General features: G+C 31.3%; 1 protein-coding gene across 4 annotated transcripts in view; it reads left to right on the top strand.

The window, feature by feature from the left end:
- Positions 1-27,808, top strand: part of GRAMD2B (GRAM domain containing 2B) — a 64,647-nt gene that overhangs the window by 10,185 nt on the left and 26,654 nt on the right. For 3 of the 4 annotated variants that reach the window (XM_051994687.1, XM_051994680.1, XM_051994670.1), the window contains exon 2: positions 26,332-26,448. In XM_051994687.1, the coding sequence (XP_051850647.1) occupies positions 26,332-26,448 (117 nt within the window). Of the gene's footprint in view, positions 1-6,503; positions 7,047-26,331; positions 26,449-27,808 lie in introns of those variants that run through there. The other variant, XM_051994695.1, reaches the window with a different exon arrangement.

Genomic DNA, 27,808 nt, shown 5'->3' with positions numbered 1-27,808 from the left:
ATTATGAGATAACAGAAAATGAATTTAATACTTGATGAAGAAGAGATTCTCAAGATTCTCAAGAGAATATGAATGTTTTAAGAAAGAAATAACAATTATGGAAACAGAATTTGTGAGTTGTATAGGAAAAATGATTGTCAAAACAGAAAAAATTAAATCCATAGTTGCAAAGAAAGACAAGAAAAACAATGGATTGGGGATGCAAGAAAACAGACATGAGAGATAATCTGGAAAAAGAAGCAAAAAGCAATAATTTTTAAAATATTCTTTATAAAGGCAAAATATCTTGAACTCACAGGCAGAATGTTTAGAGATAAATTAAAGATCACAGGTCTCCCAAAAGAACATGACAAATCAAGAATTATGAAAGCCATAATATAAAAAATAATACAAGAATACTTCCCCAAATTTCTGAGTATGTAAAACAAATTCTAAAAAATTCTCAGAATCCCTCCAGAAGAAAAAATTCCTGTGATGCAAATTCCAAGACATACAGTGATTAAATTAAATAATTCCAATGATAACAAATTCTGCAAGCAATCATAAGAAAGACCTTCAAATATAAAGAAAAAGAAAGTTGAATAATCAGGACTATTCTAATCACACCAGAAATCACAAGAGGGAATGGAATGATGTATTTGTAAGAGCAAGGAAACTAAGGATGCATAAAAATGTAAAACTGAGCTTTAATCAATAACTATCTGAGTGAATTTTGCCTTTATAAACATCTAAGACAAGAGAAATATAAGCAAAGCATAAAAAAAAAAAAAAAGAAAAAGAAAAATTGAGGAAGGCAGAAGAAATAAAATAAATTTTTACCCCAGAAAAATAAAAAGAAGGATATTCATGGCATTAACAACAAAACAACATCAAAATAATAATAAAGAGATTTTTCTCTAAAAAATATAAAAAGAAATGAATGACGCTGCAAAAGTAAGCCAAAAGATATGATGATGATGATGGAGAAACAAACCTGAAAAAAACATCATAGACGGAATCTTAGAAAATCCCACCTGGATTAGGCTAAAATAACTGAAGAGACAAATTACTGTCTTTGAGGGGGGAACAATATTAAAGCTAACATTTTCATAATTCTAAAAGTGAACATAAATAATGACAAATTTATTAAGAAAACAAAATTTACAATCCTTTGCTTACAAGAACACCTTTTAAAAAAGAAAAGGAATAAAAATGAGAGACAAACAAAAGCAGGAGTAATAATCATTACTCTTTAGTCAAAGCGAAAATAAACATTCCCAACATAAAAAGAAATAAACTAGGAAATTACAGTAAGGCAAAAAGAAGCAGGAACAATAAATCGTAATTAATTTTCTACTCCTGGTGCCATAGCATATAAATTCATAAAGGAAGAAAATATCTGAATTACAAAAAGACAAGCAATAATACAATAGTGGCAGGAGATTTTGATGTCCCTCTCCTAATTTGGGAGGAAAAAAATGTACAAAAAGATTAACAAATAGGATCTAGAACTGAACAAATTGATATAGAAATTAGGCCCACAAGACCTATTGCATTTTTAAATGAGATTGATAAGACGTTATCTTAATTTCCCAACACCAAATAGAACTTTAACAAAAATTGACCATGTATTAAGCTACACAGATATTACAAGGAAATACAAAAAAGTAGAAATATCAAACATGTTCTATGAACCATAATTTTAAAAATAGTGATCCATTCAGAGACCACAAATAAGAAACAAAGACTCAAACAAAGATTTAATGATGAAATTCTAAATATTGGGTGAGTCAAAAATCAAATCAAAGAATTAATGCTAATGTAAAAGAAAATGCTAATGATGAAACAAGTCAAATTTTTTGAGATAAAGTTAAAGCAGTCTTCAGGGGGAAAATCATAAACTTACAAATATACATTAAGAAAATAATCAAGGAGAGGATTAATGAACTGAATGTGCCTTCTTAGAATGAGAAAGTCATATAAATAACACTAACATAAGTACAAAGTATATTAAAAATTAGAGAAGAAATAAACTGCACAAAAATGAAATAATATATAAAACTAAAAGCTGGTTCTTTGAAAAGATTACTAAAATTGACAAATTCTTAGTCAACCTTATTAAAAAAAAAAAGAAAAGGGGCAGAAAATTGATCAACAAAAAAGCAAAGGAACAGGGTGAAATCACAACAAAACTAGAAGAAATAATATTAATTATCAGAAATTACTAAGTATATATATGCTAACAAAATTGAGAAGACAAAAGAAATAAAGGAATATATTCAAAAATTCAAAATACCCAAACAAGAAGAAAAATTAACTAATCTATCCATAGTAAAGGAAATAGAACTGCTTTTAATGGAACTCCCAAAGGAAAAAATGCCTACTTTTTATGAATTCACAGGAGGATTCTATCAACACTTTAAAAAATAATTATTACTCATAGTACCAAATTTATTTTCAAAAATTAAAAAGGAAACCACATTGTCTAGATCCTTTTATCAGATAAATATAGGCCAAATACAAAAACCATGAAAGAATAAAATGTAGGACAATTATGGACCAATATCAGTGATGAAAACCAATTCAATATTTTTTTAAAATTTTGTTAAATGGACTAGAGTGAATTATACAAGAAATTATTCATTGTCACCAAATTAGATTTACAATAGGAATGCAAGTTTCATTCAACATCAAGAAAAGAATCAACATAATCATGTTAAAAAGAAAAAATACTCAAACCCACATGATTAATTCAATAGATATAGAATCTTCAACAAAATACAACACTCATTTAAGGAAGTAGAACAAGTAAAGATGCCTACTCTCTCTACTATCATTTGTTATAATTTAGAAATGCTAGTCAAAGCAATAAGACAAGAAAAAGAAATTAAATGTGTAATGATCAGGAAAGATAAATAGGTAGATAGATATAGAAAGCTATATCCCAAATTGCTGGTGACATGGGAGTTTATTTATAACATCCTAATATATCAGTAAAGATATTAATTTATATAAATAATAGCTTCAGCAAAATCACAGGCTATAAAGTAAACCCTCAAAAATCAATAACATTTTCATATAACAATAGCAAAATCCAAGTGACAATAATAGAAGAAAAAATTTCATTGAACTAATTATAAAATGTATAAAATATTTGAAGATCAATTTCCAAAGTGCACGCACACACAATATATATACTTACATTATATATGTATACATATATATACATATGCACATACATACATGTTCAAATATTAAATTCCCCTTGAAGAAATAAGGAATAAATAGCTAGAGAAATATTCTGTGGTCATGGTTGGACTATAATTAAAATGACAATACTAATTAAGTTACCTTACAATTTTAATGCTATGCTAATCACATTATCAAAGAGAATTGTAGAATTTGATTAAATAACAAATCCACTTGGAAAAGTAATATATCTTGAAGATCAAGGGAAATCATTTTAAAAGGTAAGCATGAAGAAGAACTAGCATTTCCAGACCTCAAACTATATTATAAAATAGCCATTGTCAAAATTATATAGCATTAGTCAAAAAGAGAGAGAGGCAGACCAATAGAATAGAACAGACAAAAAAGAATCAGAAACAATGGAACTCAGTGATTCAATAAACAAGAAAACATAAATTACTTAGGAAAGAATTCCCTATTTGACTTTTTTTAACTGCTAAGAAAACTGAGAAGCAGTATGGTACAAATTAGGCTTAGATCATATTACCTTATATACCTAACATCATATTCCACAACCAATTCTAAATGGGTACATGACCTTAATGTTAAAGATCATATGAGAAAAAATTGAAGTGATACTTATTGGTGATGTAGTGAAAGACGAATTTTATTATGTATAGTAAAAGAATATAAATAGGCAATAATTATACAGTAATATTTATTTGGTATTATTCTGAAATGTTTACTGACAAATATAGGCTTGTTGTTTTTAGTAAAAGTTTTTAAAAATCAAGTTAGTAAAACCTCAAACCTTGAGAACTTTTTCTTGAGTACCTAAGTTATCTTTATTCCATCTAAAAAATTATCTTTAAAAAAAAGACATTTTGATTGCTTATTACTTAAACATTTCTGTCTGTTATTCTGAAGCTGGTTTACAGTCATAGTGGTTCTATTCAAAAGCAAAGATATGATTAAATATGCCATATAAAAGAAGGAAAAAGTTCAATTCACCAAATACAATCCAAAAAAATTAACAATAGATATCCATGAAAAATCATAAAAATCAAGCATGACACAAATAAAGAGATATATGAAGAGGGCACTTCCAAGCCACCCCTTTGTGGAGAGAGGAGTGTTGCACATTTTAGATATTTTTGGACTTTTTCAATCTATTTATGAGTTGTGATGATTTTTCCTCATTTTCTTTTCTTTTCTTTGTCTTTAAAAATAATATTTCTTATATAATATGTCTTTCTAAGAGGGTTACTGGGAAAAGCTATAGTGATTTTGTTTTGTAGAACAAAAGACATCAATAAAAACCCCAAGTGAAGAGATGACTACTCATGCATGGTAGTTAAAACTCATGTGCTATTTTAGATGAGTATCTAACCATCTTATCTATTAAAGGTATTAATTTCCTAAGATCAAAGAATCTATAATGATACAAAAGTGGAATTTTTAGCAACATCAGTGATGAACTGAGAGAGAAAAAGAAACTCATTTGATCCTACAAGGGGAAAATTTAGGTTATGTGAAGGAAAAAAAAACTTCTGGTTCTGCTATAACACAATATATGTGTTCATAAAAAACCCACAAGTCATGCAATAAATAACCAGAGACCTTATGGGAGGAATGGAAGTAGGGGCAAAATGCTTCAAAACATCAGTAGTGATACACAGGGGGAAAAAAGATAACACTTTATTTAAAAAAAAAAAAAACAGTTTTATATATGTTAAATGATTGAGGAATACATAAATAATAGAATAAATAAAATGCTCCCTAATAAATTAAAATGTTTCCTAAGAAATCAATCATTCGGGAATAGTCTCATTCATTTCTTTTTAAAGCTTCAGTTCTCTCAGGTTCCTCCCTAGCCAATGTGCTTCTTAGTGAAAGGATTTGGATTCACAATCCTCCATTGTCATTTATTACCTATGTCTTGAATATAAGAGTTTGTGAAGTATAATTTAGCCCAATCACTCCAATTATTTTCACTTTCACTTACTAAATCTTCCCCTGGGACTATTCTAGTAATAGGTTTTTTGCTCTCTCAGTTGCCCACTACAGTTTTTCTTCAAGTTTCTAAGGATCAATGGATATCTTTTTTCCTTCCTACCCTAACCTTATCCAGTTCTGGAATTATAATCACAGAATCATATCTTTAAAGTTGGAAGGGATTTTAAAAACAAACTTGTCAGATCCCTCAAAGAGATAATGAAGTTAAGTTCAGAGAGATCAAGTGACATAAATAAGCAACAGAATCATTGATTCTTCCTCCATTCTACTCAACATCCCTGGAACTTTCCAGTTCAAAATATGGTTGCCTGTCCACTATTATCCTATCTGTATTATAATACTTGATAATTTTTATATGTCTATATATATAAACCTTAATAATTTTTAATTCATTCATTCATGAAGGCAAACATTTCAGACTGTCCTTTTCAGACATTGAATAATCTGTGACCTTTTAGATTTTAAAGAGTATGTTCCTTGAAAAGATTCTAGGACTTGTCTATTGGATAAAGGAAACTGGAAACATTTAGAAGATTTCTCATGATTGGCTGAGAATATAAGCCTTAACCCACCCCCCCCTTTTTTTTTTAAAGCAGGCTACTCAATTCTGGAATAAATTAAGAGAGGAACTTTGGCAATTAAAAGAGGAGAATTGAGAGATGGTCTCAGCTATTACATAATACTTCTTTAACTTTACTCTTGCCTCTCTTGTAAAATACAGCATGAGAAATGGATAAACTTAAAATATTTTAAATGTTTGCAAGCATCAAAGTGACTATTTGTGAGGAGGGAAAATTCTCTTATCTGTTATTCCCTACTTTAGGAAAGTTTTTAAAGCAACTGTTACTGCTAATTTTAATAATTTCCTTTATTATTCCACAAAAAATTAGAAAACACTATCTGATAGATGTTTTATTTGGTTTAATAACAAATGGATATACTTCCAGTTCCAAAACCCCTTTTTAATGGTGATAGAAACATCAAATATTTCTGGGGAAAAAAAGTAAGGAAAAGGTAGATACATTAATTTTCCTTTCAAATCTCTTTCAAATACCCACCTTTACCCAGTACGGAAGAGTTAACCAGGCAGTCGTATGTGACTGCAATTTCTTTTTACCTATGTCATTCCCACATGAAAAACTGAGCAGATCTATTGTTTAAGCAATGAGGAGGCAGTACTCAATGAGGCAACATCCTGTTTGAATAATTTAAGTTGTAGAATAAGAGCTACACAGTGAATTTGGCAAACTCTGTTGTTACTTTAACCTCACTCAGCCTTATTCATTTCCTGTAGTCACGTATAGTGGGTGAAGTTGGAATTTCTCATTTCATAGCATTAATAGAAAAAAATAATCATTTTTTAAAGAGTTAAACATATTGTGACTTGTCAGTCGACTGTTTTAAACGCCCTAGTCAATGCTTCCTGTTCCAGAAAGACTTGTTGAACAGGTTTTCTTTTTTTTTTCTTCATCTCCTCTTGGGTTGGGGAAGGAAACTGTCACTTCTCATCTGCCCTCCCCTTCGCTCTCTAACTTCAACACTCAGTTCAACCAGTAGCACCAATGAAAACTTGTCCCAGTTAAACCCAGACAAAGACTTACTCTCCTTTGGATGCAAAGAATTCTAAGAGTTTTATGACTGTGAAGAAGGCGCGGAGGTGGAGAGTTGCTAATTTCAGTTGAGTTATAGGGTAGGATAGGGAGAGAGGGAAAGAAAAAGAAGAAGTGGAGCCAGCCATAGGCATTCAGAGAACACGCAGAGCTCCCCGAGAAGGGCCTAATGACTGAACTACAGCAAGACTGGGAAGATATAAAACCGGCAAAATTTCTCAGCAGGAAGGAGAGCAAGGCTGGTTTGTTCCAGTGAGTATTTTCTTCTGCCTTCTATGAAGTACATAAGAAAAAGAGCTTTTCTCCATGTAATTTATCACAACATTTTAGAGAGAATTCAATCTCTAAAAAGTCATGACATACATAATTTTTTTCCTGTTTTTTTAACTTACAGCTTTAGCTCTCTTGCTTCTGGGTTTTGTGCTGAAAACATACTTCTAAATGAATATTATATTTAGCTTCATATTTAGTTTAGTATATGTTCTATTCAAATTAAATGCTTCTGTCATTCATTCTGCTTTTGATTTCTCTGTCAGATTTTCCATAATTGTAATCCCCTTTTTATCTACACTTATGGGGTTTTTGCCATCCATTACCCTGAAGTTGATATTAATGATATTATAATACACTTTGTTTTTAATTGAAAAGATTGGTAGGTGATTTTGTACCCTTTTCTGATTAAGCAGGTGGAGCTTACCCAAAATACCTATTGAGTATTCTAACCTCCCCATTTTTAACATACCCTCCAATTCTTTGGTCCCTTTTCTACAGATCATCTAAATACTGTTTCTGTCCTCTTCTCTTCTATCCTGGATCTGTTCTTTCTGACATTTTTTTTTCTTTCAGTGATACTACTAGTTTGAAACTTGGGAGTCATATTAAATTCTTCTTCCTTACTTTTCATATTCAATCAATTATCAAGACTTGTAGATTTTATCTCCACACTCTCTCCCCAGTATGTCCCTTCTTTCTGTTCCCATCATCCCTTTTCCAAATCATCCTTCACACCTCTGCCATACTTACCTTGCTAATTCACAAATTTAATTATGTCATTTCTCTGTTCAGAATTCTTCACCTGACCTACAATAAAGTTCAAACACTTTTGCTTAGCTTTCCATAATATCAATTCACTCTTTCTTTCCAAAGTGATTTCATCCAACTCTTTTCCACATGTCTCAAATTCATCCCACACTTTGGCACCTCTGTGCTTTACTCATACTATTTCATATGACTGAGTTTTCTACCTCTTAGCTGAGTGAGAGAGAGAGAGAGAGAGAGAGAGAGAGAGAGAGAGAGAGAGAGAAAGTAAAATTATACCATTCCTTTAGTCTAATTCAAGTATAGCTTTCCATGATCCCAATTTGCAATGTTCTTCTTCACTTAATCAGTAAATATTTATTAGGCACCTAGTGTCTGCCAGGTACAAGCAATGAGGATACCAAAAGGCAAAAAGTCCCTGACCTTAAGGAGTTTGGGAAGATGCTATGTAAACAAATAAATACAAAGTAAGCTATATATTAGGATATAAGGAAATAATTAGCAGAGGGAATAATTAAGAGGAGTTAGGAAAGGTTTCCTGTTAAAAAAAAAAAATAGAAATTTACCTTAGTGGTTAACTTTTAACCCTTTGAAATCAAGAATGATATATGCATTTATGTCTCCCTACGTACATTACTCTGCACATAGTAGGAACTTAATATGCTCAGAACAATGTTCTGAAATGAGAATATTCATCTTATCTTAAAATATGCTCTACTGGAACATAGAAAAATAAGACAGAACAGTAATATATTTTACTTAGTTTTTCTAAATTGACTGTGCAAGCTTAAATCTGTGTTCCTTAGCTAGTCAGAAAATCACAGTGTTTTCCTTCTTTCTTGAGCATCAAGATTTTCCCTTTCAAGAGGATTCTTTAGTAATATTTGGTTTGAATAACTGATAGAAAAAGACTATCTTGTTTGAGATTGGAATCATGAAAATATATGTTTGTTAAAGGTGACATGAACAAGTGGAATAGGGATCTCTGATAGGTAGAGAAATCCTCAGAAGTAATCTGTTCTCATTGAATTAAGCCTTAATTACTGCAAAGCCTCCTAAATGAAACATATATCATTCAAAAAGTTTTAATTCCCAATACCAGAGTGATTAAGTAGATAAAGAATAACTCATAGCCCAAAGAATTAATTTATCGGTTCATGTATATATCTATTTAAATTCTGCAAATACCTAGATAAACTAGATCCAAAATTTAATAGGAGAAAGAAAACAGAATAGGTTATGTTTGTAAAATTATGCAGTATTTTTAAGTATTCCCTGAAACAGAAATTCACCTTTTCAGCATGACTATTTGGATGAAGAATTATGAATCAAAAATGCCATTCTCTGAAAATTCAAAATTAAAGGACAATGTAAAGACACATGATACACTCAAATAAGTTATAACATATTACCCACAAAGAATTACACACATTAAAAAATATAAAAGAGATATACGATAAGAAAAAAAAGTGAGTCAGTCCTGTTTTAAAGGCAAGGGGTAAGAGATGGCCAGGCCAATTGTTCCATTGTCATCTACATAACATTAGGAAACATTATTTGCCATAAGTACTTACATAAGACTTTATCTACTAAATCTAGGACTTTTTATTCCCAGCTATTGAAAAGTATATGCCATTGGCCTTTTTGAGTAATATCACCATTTTGTAACCAGACTGATTCTTTTGAAATTGGGGAAATTGTTCTGAAAAATAAGTTTTATAGGGGAAAAAGTTTTTTCTTATTTCAGCTATCTTAATGTAAACAAGGCATGTTTATGAATAACATAGTTCTACTAACAGAAAAATATATTTAGCCCTTCCTGGATATTATAAGATATAATATTTCTCTTTTTAAAAAATGCATTTTCTTTTAAATAGAGAAATAAAGTTGAAATACAAGGGTGGTCACATTAAACATGATGATGGTAGTAAATGTACATAGAAAACATTGCATATAAATTAGGCTAATAGAATCAGAAATAGTCACTATATATATCTAGATTCTTTAATGTTTCCTTATATCTTATGACAATTCCCACTGAATATGAAGCAAACAAAAATATTATGATCTCCAAATGATAAATTGTTTATATTTCAAATTCAAAGAAGGTCATCTTATAAATATCCACAATTTTGTTTAAATGGATTTCATCAGGTTTGGTCTGACACGTGTAATTTGAGTCTTTGAATCATTCAATCCACAAGCATTGATTAGGTGCCTACCTGCCAGGGTAAACAAACTTTGCCACTTAATCTTTTCCCTCTTCAAACTGCAAGATATTTTTAAACCCCTTAAGATCTATGCTTTAACTAACCTTCTTTTAGTTAAAGGTACTTCAAACAATTTAATAAGTATATGTTAGTATATTTGTTTTTTATCTCAAATTCCTCCCATCCTTTTTGAGTATAAACAAAAACAACTAAAACTATGTTTCTATTTCTTGCCTAATGACTCATAAATCAGAATTGTCTTCATTTCAGTAATGCAAGATGATCCTATAATCTGATAGATGTAACATTTGATAAAGTAATTAGGTAATAGAAATCCTGAAGAATATTAATTTTATAAGACAGGGAAAGCAGTGTGATCCAGTAGAAAGAATGCTGAACTTGCATTTCCTAGTTGTAAGTTTGAATCTCAGCTTTGCCACTTAACCACCTCTCTTAAAGACTCTCCTTCCTCATCTGTAAAATGGGAGAGTTGGATTAAGTGACTTCTAATGTTTTATATACATCTATGACATTTTAAATATACTGTAACATCTCATATATCAAGGACAGCTCATATATATCAATTTTTAACTCAATTTAATTGTATCATTTTAAATTACATTTATTAGCTACAAAGACATAAAATATTAGAGTTAGAAGGCATTAGACTAGAAATCAGGAAACCAGAATTTAGATATCCATTATGCTACTTCCTATATGACAAACGAATAAGTTACTTTACCTCTTCTGTTTCTTAATTTGCAAAAAAGGATAAGGAACCCTATGGTTACCAATGCAGGGCTATACCTTCTTGGCTGTATATAATCTTATAGCATTAGAACACTAAAAACTACCCAGTGTTTGCTAGAAGCAGGATTTAAACCCAAATTTTCCTGAAAATATACTACAGAAGACTTATCATAAAGTCTATTATAAACTATAAAGTATTCTAAAGTCTCTAGCATTCTTCAAAGTTTATCTTCAGCACCACTTCTTACATGAGGCAATCAGGATGATTCAGCAGCTAGAAGGTTACTCATGAGGAGACTAATCAGGATAGTAACTATGGACACATTTTAAAAAGATGGGAATAGTTAATTCTAATTAATTGATTAGATAAAAAATTAGATGACTATTAGCAGTTATTAATTATTGATTAGGTTAGTGATCAATTGTAATTGTCTCCAAGTCCTACTGTCTATCCTGCCACTGATTCCTAAGATCCTTTGGGACTTAACTGCCCTGAATCTAGGTCTTTTGGATCCCAGGGCATAGTTACCTGCTAATGCAACATAAAGCCACTTAAACCTTGCCCTACCTTGTTGCTACACTTTTAATCTTCAGTTTCTTCCCATCTAACCTACACTTGATTTTTCCCCTATATTTCACTCTCCCTTACCCCATCTCATTTTTTCCCAAGCCTGTTTATCTTTGCAACATTGCTTGAATGTAATCTCTCCTCTAACATTATCACCACTTTCACATAAACACATCTTCTCATGAGTGAATTATTGCAATAGTTTGCTGGTTGATCTGTCTATTGCAAGTCTCTTACCACTTGAATCAGTCCCTCATTTAGCTTCCAAAGTGATTTTTTAAAGTTCATACCTGATCGTGTTACTCCTTTTTCCCACTCAATGAACTCTAGTGGTTCCCTATTATTTTCAAAAATCATGCAAACTCTCTAGTTGGCATTCAAAGCCTATCATAACTAGCCACTCATCTTTCCAATCTTCATACACCTTACGTCCCTGCACATACATTTTGATAGAGTGACACTGCCTCCATGCTATTCCACAATAAGATATTCCATCTCTTACTTTTATGCATTTCCTTTGATCCAAGCTACCCTGACTTTCAATTCCCAGGTAATATCTCCCTTTATACCGGAAACCTTTTATAATAACTCTTAATTCCAATGCCTTTCCTCTGTTGATTGTTTCCTATTTATCTGGCATGTAGCTTGTTTGTACACATTTGTTTACTTATTATTTCCCTATTAGGTTGAGGACAGGGACTATCTTTTGTCTCTTTTTGAATGTAGTGTCTGGCACATAGTTGGCACTTAATAAATGCTTACTGATTAACCAACTGCTTTTCTTCCTATAACACTCATGTCTCTCTATGTCCTTTCACTAGCTGTTGCCAATGCCAAAAATGCTCTACCTCTTCACTACCATCTCTTGGAATCTGTAACTTCATTTAAATCTCTGCTCAAATGCTACCTCTCCTAGGAAGCTTCTCTTGATCATTACCATACCAACTGCAAAGTAGGTAGCTGCTAAAATTATTTGCTCAAAGATTACTTTCTCACTATAATTATCTTGTATATTCTGATTTTCTCCCCCATTAAAATGTGATTTCGTTGAGATGTAGAAAAATTCTGGGTTTTTTTTTTTTTTTTTTTTTTTTTTTGCATCACCAGCATTCAGTACAGTGTCTGACACATAGTTGCTACTTAATAAATATTTGTTAATTTAAAGAATAGGAACAGAGAAACATAATTAATCAAAACTTTGGAATCTGGCAAGGCATAAGCATCAATAAGATAGGAGAGTAAATGATTTGAGACTAGTTGTTATTCAGTTTCAATCATGTCCAACTCTTCATGATCCCATTCAAGGTTTTCTTGCAAAGATATTGGAGTAGTTTGCTATTTTCTTCTTCTACTCATTTTACAAATGAGGAAAGTGAGTCAAATTTGAATTCAAGTTTTCCTGACTCCAGTACTCTTTGCACTATGCCATCTAGCTGCCCTGATGAGAGTAAGATTAAAGTTGAACTAGTTAACTATATCTATCTTATAGGAGCATCCTTTCTGTTCTCTTACCTTGTCTTATTGATACTTGCCCCTGCAGTTTGGGACTCTAACCTCTTACACCGTCTAAATTTTAAGTTCTATATCTGCCTTTCCTTTTGATTGCAAGTAGTTTGGGGAGCAAGGGAAACTTCTGATAAAGTAATTCACTCTAAGGCATCTGTGAATAGTAACAGTTTAATATGACACCTCCTCCTTTAAAGATATTTATGTTTTGACAGCCCAATTAATGCCTTAATCAAAAGGAATTAATTAAAAACAATGAAATTTTATACTTGAGTAGCCTATTAGAGATATTTTGTATCTGTATATGTTGTTTATTTGTTTCTATTTTGGAGTAGGAAAGACTTCCAACTGATACTCCTCATACTATATAGACAGCTGCCTAATCTGTCATTATGAAAGGCTAATCCTGAAGGGAGACTATTTTCCTTCAGAAGTACAAATTTCTTAATATAGTATAGTAATGCATCAAGTAATGCCTTAAGTAATTTATGTGGGAGAACAAGACTGTTTCTAGTTGGGCAACAGTTTTTATATATACATAGTTAATTCTAACAAATAATTGTTCTAGGAGTGCTAAAAACAATTACAAGAGACTGGCAAAATGAAAGGGATTTTTGACATTTCTGGCACTACTCAAGTGCCACATCTGAGATTTGAGATCTGAGAATTGTAATCCTTGTGCATAGGGCTTTATACTTTTTGTGCCAAGATCTCCACATTTTTTTAAATTTATTCTTTTGGGTTTTTTTTTTTTTTTACATTATACATTCCTTATGTCCTCCTAGAGTATCATCTCATACAAAAAAAAAGTAAAATATCTAAGTAACTGTGCCTAGCAGCAAATCTGACATTCTATGTCTGTTCCTACTGCCTTTCTGCAAAGAAGAGAAAATTCCATTTCATCATTCATTCCTCAATCTAAAGTTAATGATGATACTGTTCAAATTTTTTATGTTTTAATGTTGTTTTCATTTATATTTTGGGTACTGTTTTCTAACATTCTGTTAGCCCACAAAATTCTTCCTATATTTCTTTGAATTCCTCAAATTCATAATTCCTTATAACAAAAGTATTCTATTACACCCATGACTGACAGTATACTACTATGGAAAGAACATTAGATTTAGAACCAGAGGATCTGAAATCAAATCCCAGCTCTGCTACTTTCTATCTATATGACCTTACACAAATCATTTGGTCTCTTTGGCCTCCCAAACTGTAAAATGGAGGTGTTGTAATAGTTGACTTTTAAGGTCATTTCTGCCTCTAAACCTCTAAATTTACTATAATTTGTTCAGCCGTTGCCCAATAAATGCAGATGTTTCCAAGTTTTTGTTCATTTAAAAAGTGATATTATGACTCTTTTGGTGTATATTTGAACTTTCTTTTTGCCAGTAATCACCTTGAGGACAATAGTGGAATCACCGACTTAAAGGTAAAATCAAATAATTTTTCCCACCCAATTCTAAATTGCTTTCTAGACCAAGTATTCTGTTCAATAACAAAAAAAAAAAAAAAAAGAATAAATGTAACATCCCACATCTCATTAGTTCAAAATTAACCAAACCATATTAAATTAGCAAAGTTTTCTATTTCATATAGTTCATATGCAAAATTATACTGAATGGCATTTTAGTATTCCAAAGTAAGTAACATCCATATATTTATGTTGACTATACATAAGGGAAAGTGTCTAAGTCAGATGTCATTTTGTTACCCAAGTCAGCTATTCATCAACATTTCCTCATGCATATACTCTTTAGACCAGGGCTAAAGGAATGGGGAAGAACTACAGTAGTAATAACTTGGAGACAGAACTATACCTGAGTCATAGGCAAAAGCTGGTATAAAATGAAGATAGTACGGATCTTGAGAATGAATTCATGAATCTCTTCTATATTCAGAGACCTAATTATGTGGTGTGGCTCTATACACCCACACATGGAACTTAGGCCTTGTTAATTATTCTATTCAGGAATCCCTCCCTAATCCCAGCAGCATTCTTGAGATATCAGGATTCATCAGGAATTTAAGAATGGGGGATTTCTAATCTTGTTTCTTCAGGAATTTAAGATTGGGGGATTTCTAATCTTGTTTCTTTCCTAATAGGGACGCAATATAGGAGATTTCCTTGGTATAAACCAATGATATGCTATGTTTTTACCTTTATCCTGAAATTAATGTTTCATTTCCCTAAAATATGATTGATAAAGTTCATTGTTTTTATGACAGAAAATAAATGTTTTTTCATTTACCAAATCATCTATGATACTATGTTATCAATCAATAAATTGAGAGCTTAAAAGAATCTTAAAAATTATCTGACCATTTCAACCAATCTATAAAGATTCCCCAAAGATAGCACGATAAGTAACAGACTTAGAATAGAAATTTGGTTTTCTAATTCTAAATAAAATATTCTTTCCTGACATTTTCTCAAATGGCCATTGCAAAAGGGAAAACAATCTACTTTGTCATAATGAGACAGAGCTCTTATATATTTATTTAATTCTTGTATCTCACAAAAATGCTAGCACTTAACTTTTAAAACATATACAGAAAATGTACTCATCTCTCCCCTTTCCCACTCCTTTCATCCCAAAAATAAACCCCTTTCAAATTAAAACGTCATCCAGCAAGTTCAATATTTAAATTATGCATGTCTAAGAATATAATTCATCAAATAATTTATTTATGCAATCATTATTTTGATTAGTAGAACTAATGCCTCTACCAATAAAAGAAGATAGTAATCTGTGGGAGGTAATTTTATTAATAGTAGAACCCATTATTCTTATAGCTTCTTATTAAGACTTCAAAAATGAGAAGCAACTCTTATGAAAGTGCCACTCCTAGAAGCCATTTCTCTGTGCCTCAGAAGCTTAGGGCTATGGGGTTAAGGATCTGTTCATTAAGTCTTTTTATTCTGAATAAGTCTAAGAAATATATGTGAAGTATAAAAGGGAGTTAACTATGCTTCTTTTTACTTATTTTTGAAATGTCTGATTACTAAAAATTACCTCTATAGTAAACTGTATCATTTAAGAACATAAATCCAAATGAAAGCAAAAAAAAAATCTGACCCACCCAAAAAAATGACAGAAACATTTGATTTTAACCAAGAACTTATTTCACAGCCTTTCACTTAGTAGTTTTGTGGGAACTCAGAATATATTACTAGTCTATGTTTCCTTTATCCATCTTCATGGAAAGACTACTTCATCTGAATTTCAGCTGATAAACTACTATATAGTCAAAGAAATAGAGTTTCACTTTAGGACAACTGTTAACATCTGATTCATCTCTCTGCATTTACTTTTGTTGCCATAAATACTAAAATAATATTTTAAATTGAAAAATAAATTTTAGTAATTTTTTTGTGTTCACATCAGTGATTTTTTTATATGTTGCCCCACAGACACCTTAAATGTGAACCATCCTTTGCAAAAGAAAAACAGAAGCTAAAACAACAAACATGTTGACTTTATCTACTGAAATATGTAACATTCTGCCAGAATAGTTCTCTGCCTCTCTGCTGGAAGGAAAGATCTGTTCACTGAAATTATTAGTAGCAGTATTTCATTTATTCATAGTTTAACTTCCTTTAAGTGACCTTTTCATTTACATCATTATACACTTTGTTCAAAGAATCTTTCTAAAGCATGTGTACAGAATAGATTCATCTCGAAGGTTAACTTTTAAAAACTTCATTTCTACTCTCAAAATTTATTCTGGCTTTTTCCAAGCTGCAAAAATAAAAAGTTTTCAGCCCTTTTTCTTATACTTTCAATTATTTCATATTTAAGAATTAGTGTGAATAAAGGCCTAATAGGAAAAAAAAAAAAAAAAGGTTATACAAAGAAAGGAAACCCAAGATATGTTTCCAAAATATTTCTGTACAACTAGAGAAGGAAAAGTTGAGTCTGAATAGAAAGAAGAAAATAAAGGCGAAGGAAGAAAAGGAGAAGGAGGGGAAAGAAGAGGGAGGAAGAAGAGGAGGAGGAAAAAGAAGAACAGGAGGAGAAGGAGGAGAAAAGAGAGACAGAGAAAGAGAGAGAGAGAGAGAGAGAAAGAAAAAAGGAAAGGAAAGGGAGGGAAGAGGGAAGAAGGAAGGAGGGAAGGAGAAGGAAAGAAGAAAGGAAGAAAGGCAAGGAGGAAAAAGAGAGAAAGAAAAAAGAGAGGACCGAAAGAAACTAGGAAACCAAATATAAGAGAAGTATTTAAATCATTGAAAAAGTGGCATAATGGATAGAGTACCATACTTGAAGTCACAAAGTCTGGCTCAGGTACTTATTAACTCTGCAACCTTGGGCAAGATGTTTATCTGTCCTCAATTTTAGTTTCCTCATTTACAAAATGAGGGTGCTGTATTTAATAAACTCTAAAGTTCCTCCTAGCTCTAAATCTAGGACCCTATAACCTTCTTAGGCCTAACTGCTCATTCTCTTTGAGGTCCTGGAGTGCTATCAATTTTAATAGTTGATCTTAAGGCAGATTTAGGTCTTAAGCTACATTAATATTACCTTTTTCATTGATATACCATATGATCCTGCATAGGTTATATATAGTTATGTGACCTATATATATATTTTCTGCATATAAATTTTCTTTATAAAGTAGGACTTTAAAAAAAGCTTGTCTCAGGAGAATAGGAGTAATTAATACATTAACCTTAATAAAAAGGTATAATAATACTTATATAATATATAAGGTATTATAATACTTCATAAGAAGTATTAATACTAATGAATAATCACATATGAATTGTTTTGGCATAACTAATATGATACCTATTTTCTTATACTACAAAATGGCTTAACTTGCTTTTTCACAAAGCAAATATATGTATTTTCTAGATTAATAAGAACTTTTATATAAGTATACATACATCTTTAAAAGAAGTTAAAGACACCTATTGTCTTTCCTTGAAGTTGAGAGGTTTGGGTTTTGTTTTTGTTTTTTCCTTTGGTTGGTTGGTCAGTTGGTTTTTTTGGAAAAAAAAAAAAAAACAGGTATTTATAGCAGATAACATTTAAGCAAAAATAATTTATATATTTGCTAAGAACCTCCAGCATGGCACAATAATTATCCTTAAAATGAAGGTACAAATAAGATTACCTCCAAAATTCAGGTCCAGAAATTTCTGTGTAACACTTTTTTGTTGTTGAGTCATTTCAATCGTGTTCAACTCTTCATAAATAACTTCATTTGGTGCTTTCTTGGCAAATATATTGGAGAGGTTTGTCAATTCCTTCTGCAGTTCATTTTATAGAAGAAGAAACTAAGCAAACAGGATTAACTGACTTGGCCAAGGTCACACAACTAGTAAGTGCCGAGGTCGGATTTCAACTCAGGAAGATGAGTCTTCCTTGACTTGTGGTCAGGAGTGGCACTGAATCCATTGTGCCACCTTGATACCTATGTAATAATACTTCACATAATCCAAAAAGTTGTAGGGTGGGAGGAATATTGTAAACACTTCATCTTTTTTTGGAATCTTTTTGCATTTTTTATTTTAGTGAGATTAAACTTTGTATAATTACTCTATTTTAAGCATTCTGTGTACATGAGCAGCTTTCAAAACTCTGAGACTAAAATACAGAAATCTGTGAAAGTGATAAATCTACATAAACTTGAATGTCAGATCCTGATATCTTATCCAGTTTAGGTGACAAAGTAACAGATGAAGTTTTAATGTGTTTACAATTTTTTAATACTGTCATCCTCTTCATTAAATACACACACATACACACACACACACACACACACACACACACACACACACACTCCTCACTGTCCCCAGAAAGTTGACTGATCTAAAAATTGACCACATCACTGAGGGCAATGAGACAGTTAGCAATTAAAGGCAGTTATGGCAAGCGTTAGTAATCAGGAAAGAACCCAGTTCTTCATCTTAGGGAGAATTCTCTCCTCCCTGCAACCTCCTCTTCCCCATCTCCTCCTCATCCTGAGTCTCCCACCCCCACTGTCAGAGGTATTTGTTTGAAAGAAGACATCCCATTCAGAAGTTAGAGAGTCAGTCTGAAAGAATTTAATAAACAGCTGGGAGAATAAAGACACTGTATTCCAGATAGATGTGGATACTGAGAAACATTCACTCAAAGCCAAATGCAGTTTTAAGGAGTTTGCTCTCTAGTCAAAAGAAAGAGAGTTGGCTATTGACTCTAGGAAGAGCCCTGTTCATTAAGAATTCCCTTGCAGAGAATAGCAGATTGTGGGAGTCCAAATTAAGCAACCTGCCTATCAGAGATCTTGGGGGGGCAGGGGAAAAGGGATTGGGAAATTCCATAGAAAGAAAGAACTCACTAGTGATGAAGGAACTGAGTAGCACTGTCCACATCTATTCCCTATAAAGTAACTCAGACCAGTCTGCTTAAGTTTTTGTCCCATGGACATTACATGTATTTTTGTACAGTGTATCCCAGTTTATGGGGGCACATTTTGTAATTATTGTTTTTACTATGCTATCTCTCTTTTTGTCAGATATTTTTATTAAAGAATAATCATGCCCAGTTAAGGGGAAGGAATTAAAGTTGCTCGGAATTATAGAACATGTTTAATTTTTAGTTATCTGTGACTCACTTGACTGAGTTGGTGATGCCATCAGCAGTAAACATCTAGGAGGAAATAGCTGACACTAAATCAGCTGATAACCATTGAAAGTGTGCAAAGCATTTTGTTTTCCACAATAGTTAAACGAATGCATATTTCCACAGTCCCTCCAACACTAATTATAGTATATTCCCATCTTTTAAAATCTTTCACAATATACTGGGTGTGAGATAAAACATCAGAGTTGTTTTGATTAGTATTTCTCTTAATGTTAGATATCTGAAGCAGTGTTCAATAGGGGACTTAATAATAGGTTGTAATTCTTTTGAAAATTCTTTATATTTTTTGCTGTATTGGGGAATGGCTTTTCATTTTATATATTTCTACTATATATCTATAGATATAGATATAGATATAGATATAGGCTTTCAGACCTTCATCAGAGATACTTGATACAAAGATTTTCCCCAGTCTTATGCTAATTGCATTAATTTTTGTGGGAAAAACTTTTTAATTTTATTCAATAAAATTACTCATTTTATTTTTGTACATCTTTTGTTTGATTAAGCTTATTCATCCTCTAGGCATACTTGTAAAGGTACATGATCTGATTCTATGCTAATTTTTTTCAGATTTTCAACATTCATATTACAAATCCATTTTGAATTTATTGTGATATCTGTTTTCCAGATTCCTAGCAATTATTATTTTCTTCAAATAATTTATGTATTCAAGTTTATTAAACACTTAGAAATCACATTTGTTTGGTTCAGATATTTGTTTATTTAATATATTCCACTGATTCTTTTTTGAAACCAGTACCAATTAATTTTATGATTATTAATTCATAACATAGTGAAATCTAAACATATTATCCCTTCTTCATTTTTTACTTTTCTTCCCTATTTTCATTGGCATTTTCAGTCTGTTATTCCTCCAAATGAGTTTTTTTTAATTTATTTTCCTAGCTTGATAGTTTTATTGGTATTGTACTAGATTATACATTTATATTGAATCATTATTTTTGTTATATTGGCATAGTCCAATTACAACCACTGAATATCATTCTATTTATTCAAACCATTTTGTTTGTTTCTTTAAGAAGTGTTTTGAGGAGCTGCTAGTTGGTGTAATAAATAGAGCACCAGCCCTCAAGTCAGGAGGACCTGAGTTCAAATTGATCTCAGACACTTAATACTTCCTGGTTGTGTGACCCTGGACAAGTCACTTAACCCCAATTGCCTCAGGAAAAAAAGTTGTTGTTTTTTAATTCCATCTGTATAGATCTTAAGATTACTTCAATAGATTAACTCTCATATTTTTTATTCGTTTTGTAGTTTGAATGCTCTCAGTTCTAGTTTGATAGTGGAATGAAATAAAACACTACCATTGAACAAGGGAGGTCCAAATAGAGCAAAGATATAGAGCAAATTTACAGTGGTATATGGGTTCTCTGGATATGGCCCACATTGTCTTCATCTGACTTCATTAGACCAGTATGTCATCAAAGTATGGCAACTCTGATGATCTCAGGCATCTACCAAGTCTGAGAGACCACAGCTATACTGTCTGCCCCCAAGCCAGAAAACTGCCCCAGGGAAGCTGGATCCTGCCTCAATTGTAAGAAATTTGCCTTAGGGAAACTATGCTAATTAAGTTGCTTGGGGGAAGAAATCAGTAAAGCTCTGTCTGGAAAATGCTGTTCCTATCATATGCCAGTCCTTGGTGGCAAGGTTCTAATGATCTTCTAAAGCAGGGCTTCTTAAACTTTTTCCATTCATGACTCCTCTTTGCCTGAGAAATTATTACATGACTCCAGATATATAGATACATAAAATACGTATACAAATCAAATATTACTGATAACTAATCATAATTTTGCAATCACCACATTTAGTTATGAGAACCATATGGGGCCATGAACCACAGTTTAAGAAGGAGAGCTCCAAAGGACCTTTCACCATTTAAATTATTGGGCAATCTTCCTGATATGGGATGAAAAGAGAGGGAAAGGAAAAAACAAAAACAAACAAAACAAGATAAAAACAAAACAAAAATATAAAGGAGTTTGATAAAAGCCAAAAATCCTAAGATTTCCTGTCCTATTTAGAAAGAGTCTCACAGTCTGACCAATGTGATGAGTAATGTCACATATTTGCAGCTCATTGTGTACAATACACTGTGATTTAGAAGGGTGATAATGAACCATACATGCTACAAGAACATTAGAATTACAACACAATGATGATGCCTTCAATGTAGCCTTAGATTTCTTCTGATGAGAAATGGTGAGGAGCAGGAAGAGATCCAAGAATATCAGGTCCTTTGTATGGATACTTCTAGCACAATAAACAATTCTTGTATCAGTTAACTGTAGCCAAGTGTCATAATAATAACTGGAGAATTTCAATTGCATATGCCTCTTTTATAGCAGATAGAACTAATGTTTAACTAGGCAAAATGGCATTTCTCAGAACTCAAGTCATTACAGCTGGAAATCATTGAGCTAGTGAAGGGCCCAAGGTTCCAAGATCTAGACTGGAGGCAATAGCTTCTTGACACAGTCTGGAATAGCACTCACACCAAAGGGACCTAAACAAGCATGATTTTTAACATACTATTTCCATTCAGCAACAGAAGCCTCCTATGTTCTACTGATCTTGCTCATGGAACTACCTCAAATCAATTCATAATAGGCAATTCTGGATAATGATTGATTGGTATGACCCCGTGTCATCTGTACTAGTACCAAGTAAGAGACAAGCAATTGCTTTTCTTTCTTTAAAAAAACAAAGAAACATGATTGCACATGAACCTGCAAATCTATTATATACAACTTACTATTCATTTTAAATGTAGAAGAGTTATCTCTTTTTTTTTTGTAATTTTTTTTATTTTTTTCTTTATGTATGTATATATACACATATATATGCATGTAATTTTTTTTTTACAGATACTTCTTTTTATCAGTTCTTTCTCTGGATAGACAATCTTCCTTCAATCTTCCTTTGTAGTTAATTTGAGTATTTATAATAGTCACCATGACTTCTTTTCTCAGAGTTGTTCTTAAAAATAATATGGCTATTGCTGTATAGAGTGGTTTTGTTTTTTTTTTTGATTCTTCTCATTTCATTCTTCATTATTTTGTGCAAGTCTTTCCACATATTTTTAAGATCATTGAGCTCATCATTTCTTATAACATTATAGTATTCTATCACAATCATATACCACAAGTTGCTGAGCCATTCCCCTCAATTAACAGACATCCCCACAATTTCCAGTTCTTTGCCACAACAAAAAGAACTTCTATAAATATTTTTAAATATATGATTTCTTTTCTTTTTTCTTTAATCATCTTTGGAAATAGATCTAGTAGTGTTATTGTGGGGTAAAAAGGAATAGATAGTAAATAATTTTTTGGAAATAATTACAGATTACTCTCCAAAATGTTTGGATGAGTTCAAAACTCCACCAATAATGAAATAGTGTCCCAATTTTTCCATATCCCCTCCAACATTTGTCACTTTCCCTTCGATCATTTTAGTCAATCTGATAGATATAAAATTATACCTCAAGATTTTTTTAATTTTCATTTCAATAATCAACAATGACTTAAATCATTTTTTTCAAAACAAATTGGAGATTAAACAACCTAATCTTAAAAAATAAATAGGTGAAAGAACAAACCATAAAAACACCAATAATTTCATTAAAGAGAATGACAACAATGAGACAATGTGGCAAAACTTATAGGATACAACAAAAGCAGTGATCAGAGCAAAAAAGTATATATCCAAAGGCTTACCTCAATAAAACAGAGAAAGAGCAGACCAATGAATTGGGTATACAATTTTAAAAACTAGAAAAGGAACAAATTGAAATTTCTTAATTAAATGCTAAATTGGAAATTCTAAAAATTAAAGGTAAGATTAATAAAATCAAGTGTAATAAGATTTAATTAATAAATAAAATGAAGTTAGTTATATAAAAAATAATAAAATAAACAATTAGCTAATTTGGTTTCAAAAAGAGAGACAAAGGGAGCGAAGAAAAGGAAATCAAAGCATTAAAAATGAAAAATGGTGAATATGCTACTAATAAAAATGAAATTAAAGCAATTATATGATATTATTTTATCCAAATATATGCCAATAAATTTGACAATGTAAGGGAAATGAAAGAAGATTTACAAAAATATAAATTGTCTAAATTAGCAGGAGAAGAAATAGAATATCTAAATAGACAGATTTTAGAAAAAAGAAATTAAAAAAAAAGAAATTGAACAAGCCACTGAACAAATGAGCTTCCTAAGAAAAAAATATGAGGACCAAATGGATTTACAAGTAAATTTCATCAAACACTTAAAGACCAACTAATTCTAATATTTTTTTAAAGTATTTAGAATGAAGGCAAAGAAGGAATCCTAAACATTCCTTTTATGAAACAAATACGATACTGATACCTAAACCAGGAAGGGTAAAAACAGAGAAAGAAAATAGATAAATTTCATGAGTGATTATGGATTCAAAAATCCTAGATAAAATAGTAGCTGAAAGATAACAACAACATATTTTTTAAATTATGCCTTATAAGTAAGTGGGATTTATACTAGGAAGAGATGAATGGTTTAACATAAGGAAAACTATTAACACAATTGATTATATCAATAATAAAAGGTTTTGAAAATCATATCATTATTTTAATAGATACAGAAAAGACTTTTGATAAATACAAAAATAATTTCTATTTAAAATACTTGAAAGTATAGGTATAAATGGATTTTTCATAAATTGATAAAAAAAATTTTATTCAAAACCAAAAGCAAACATTATTTGTAATGAAGATAAGCTAGAAGCCTTTCCAGTAAGATCAGGTAAAAAACAAGGATGCATCTGTTACCAGTTTATTCAGTATTGTATTGAAAATCTTAGCAATAGCAATAAAAGAAGGAAAAACAGAAACAAATTAGGAAACAAGGTAATAAGTGATTCCTTTTTGCAGATGATATGATGAAGTACTTGAAATATTTCAAAGACTCAACCAAAAAATGAATTGAAATGATAATTTTAGCAAAGTATCAGGATATAATGTAAATTCACGTAATCACAGCATTCCTATATATCCTAAACAAAACTCTGGAAGAAAAGACCATCAAAATTACCCTATTTAAAATAACTCTGTTTAATATAAAATACTTAGAAGTACACCTGCCAAAACAAACCCAGGAAGTATATGAGGAAAATTATTTTTAAAAAAATTTTTATACAAATAAAATCAGAGTTAAATAATCGGAGATATAGTAGTACTCATTTGTAAGAAGGACGAACATTATAAAAATGACAAGATTAATCAGAATTAATGTATTTATTCAGTGCTCTCCCAATCAAATTACTAAAAATTATTTTACTGAATTTGAAAAATTATAACAAAATTCATTTGGAAGAACAAAAGGTCAAGGATATCAAGGGAATTGATTTTAAAATGTAAAGGAAAGAGATTTATCAATATCAGATTTTAAACTATATTCTCAGACAGTAATTATCAAAACTATTTGTTATTGGATAAGAAATAGAAAGATATATCAATGGAATAGAATAGACATAGATTTTACAGAAGCAAATAAATATAGTAATCTTGTACTTAACAAGTGTAAAGATTTAAGATTTTGGAAAAAGAATTCATTATTTGTTGAAAGATTGCTGGGAAAACTTGAAAGTAGTATGGCAGAAATTGTGCATAGACCAATAAATATCTTACCCCATTTACCAAAATAAGGTCAAAATGATTCATGACCTATAAAGAAAGATATTACAAGATCCATTTAAACATAGAATATATTACTTATCAGAATTATGGATAATCAAACAATTTATAAATAACCAAGAGAGATAGCAGAGTGAAGTATAAAATGGATAATTTTGATTAAATTAAAAGGTTTTGTACAAATTTTTTTAAAATGTAGCCAAAATCAAAAGGGGAGTGGGGTGGGAACATAGGAGGAATTTTATGGACAATTTTTCATATAAAGGTCTCATATGTCAAATAAAGAACTTAGTAAAATCTCCAAGAATATGAGCTATTCCCCAATTAATAAATAGTCAAAAATCTGTGAATAATCAGTTTTTAGATTTTAAAAAAAAGTAACAGTGAAGGGGAAACTGCAAAGGAGTATGCCTTGAAGATCCATGGTTTATTCTGGCTATCCATTGATGCCTGCCAAAGGTTCCATGAACTCTGGTCTTTCTGGACAAGGATCTCCAGAAATATGAACCTGAGCAGAGTCATGAGAGATTGCTAGGTAACCTGCTTTACAACCTCCAGGATTATTAACCTGTACTAGATCACTTTAAAAACACAGACCTCAGAGTGACACAGTAATTTGGAGCAGAGACAATGTGATAGGACCAATATTTTCCTGGCATGACTTCCATAACTTCCTTCCCATCCTCTTCCCTCTCCCTGCCATGCCAAACAACCTCAGTGACCTTCTCAGAGATAGTTTCCTCAGAACTGATTGGCTCTATCTTTCCTGAGGCAGTTTTTTGTAGTGAGAGTATAAAAAGTCCCAGTCATTGTAATTAGGGCTTCTTAAAGTTGTTGCATGCCTGAGTCCAAAAGAGCCACCATACCTTGATGACATATTGACCAGATATGTATCCAGGTGAAGACAAGAGGATCCACATCCAGAGCAACCAAGGGCCACTGTATGTGTACTGTACAAAGTAAATCTCCTTAGTTCTATGATTCACAAGTGTCTAATTTATTTCAATATCAAATATGAATTGAGAACACTAAAGATAGAGCTGTGCTTTACAACACAGAATTATTTTACTACTTTTTATTCCCATCTACTGTTGATGTCAAAGGAGAAATGCTTTTCTCTTTTCTGTAGTTCAGAAGCTGAAAATGGTGTGGAAGAGAAAAAGAAGGTTGGCAAGTTATCAATACTACAGATGCCAGTATCTCCAGAGACAGAATCACTGGACCAGAAAAAAATCACTTGCTTAAGGTAAAGTCCTAAATCCAAACAGAAAATACTCATTTCTAAATAAATCTTTACAAAACTATTCCAGTAAAATTATTTTTAAAAATTCATAATATTTTTTCTTTTTTAATATTTTTAATAACTTTTTATTGATAGAACCCATGCCAGGGTAATTTTTTACAGCATTATCCCTTGCACTCACTTCTGTTCCGATTTTTCCCCTCCCTCCCTTCACCCCCTCCCCTAGATGGCAAACAGTCCTTTACATGTTGAATAGGTTACAGTATATCCTAGATACAATATATGTGTGCAGAACCGAACAGTTTTCTTGTTGTACAGGGAGAATTGGATTCAGAAGGTATAAATAACCCAGGAAGAAAAACAAAAATGCAAGCAGTTTATATTCATTTCTCAGTATTCTTTCTTTGGTTGTAGCTGCTTCTGTCCATCCTTGATCAATTGAAACTGAATTAGCTCTCTTTATCGAAGAGATCTACTTCCATCAGAATACATCCTCAAACAGTATCGTTGTTGAGGTATATAATGAGATTCATAATATTTTTGTGGGAAAATAATGTAACTTGAGTTTGTTTCTTTAATTCATGGAAGTTTTTCATCTTCCTTCCATTGTATATTCCTATATATAGATACATATACAGATATATATATATATAGATAAATATATACACACATATATTCTGACTGACTGGAAGAAGAAAGAAGAATCATTTGATAACTTTTAAATGATTATCTAAAACAATATTTAAATGTCTGAAATGGTAAGTTATGATAAGAGAAGAGAAGAAGCAAAAGAGAATTTGCTAGTTTGAACACTAACTATTCATCTTCTGATACTATATATCAAACTATTTCTTCTTCCTATAAGAAATGAAATGGAATGGATCCATGAATTTCAGTGTTAGAATTTTAGACACTATAGTTTTGCAACCTATACTATATAAATATTAATTCTATCCCACATTCCTATTAAGTTAAAGTGACCATTAATCAGTGGGACTAGGAGAATAGGGGGTGAAAAGTGGGCAATATGGCTATCAAGGAGAAAGATTCTGTTGAGAACTGAGGCAAGAGTGAAGTGAAACATGACCGAAATCCTTTCTAAAATGGGTTCCCCTAGGAAATAGTAGCCATTGCTGGATGAGGGGAAACAGGTTATACAGCCAGTATCTGGCATAAACAGGACTTGAATTCAAATTTTTCTAATTCAAAGCTAGTTCTCTAACCTCTATATGTCAGGTCACCTCCCAAAATCACAAAAGATATCAATAAACAAACACACCCACACATACACTCCCCCCAGAAAACAACTAATTTCTAATATATTAATCATTTATTAAGGGAACAAATCAAATATAATAACTTT

This window comes from Antechinus flavipes, chromosome 1 (genome assembly GCF_016432865.1).
Source record: "Antechinus flavipes isolate AdamAnt ecotype Samford, QLD, Australia chromosome 1, AdamAnt_v2, whole genome shotgun sequence".
In the NCBI taxonomy this organism is placed as follows: Eukaryota; Metazoa; Chordata; class Mammalia; order Dasyuromorphia; family Dasyuridae; genus Antechinus; species Antechinus flavipes.
This window is presented reverse-complemented; position numbering and strand designations above follow the sequence as displayed.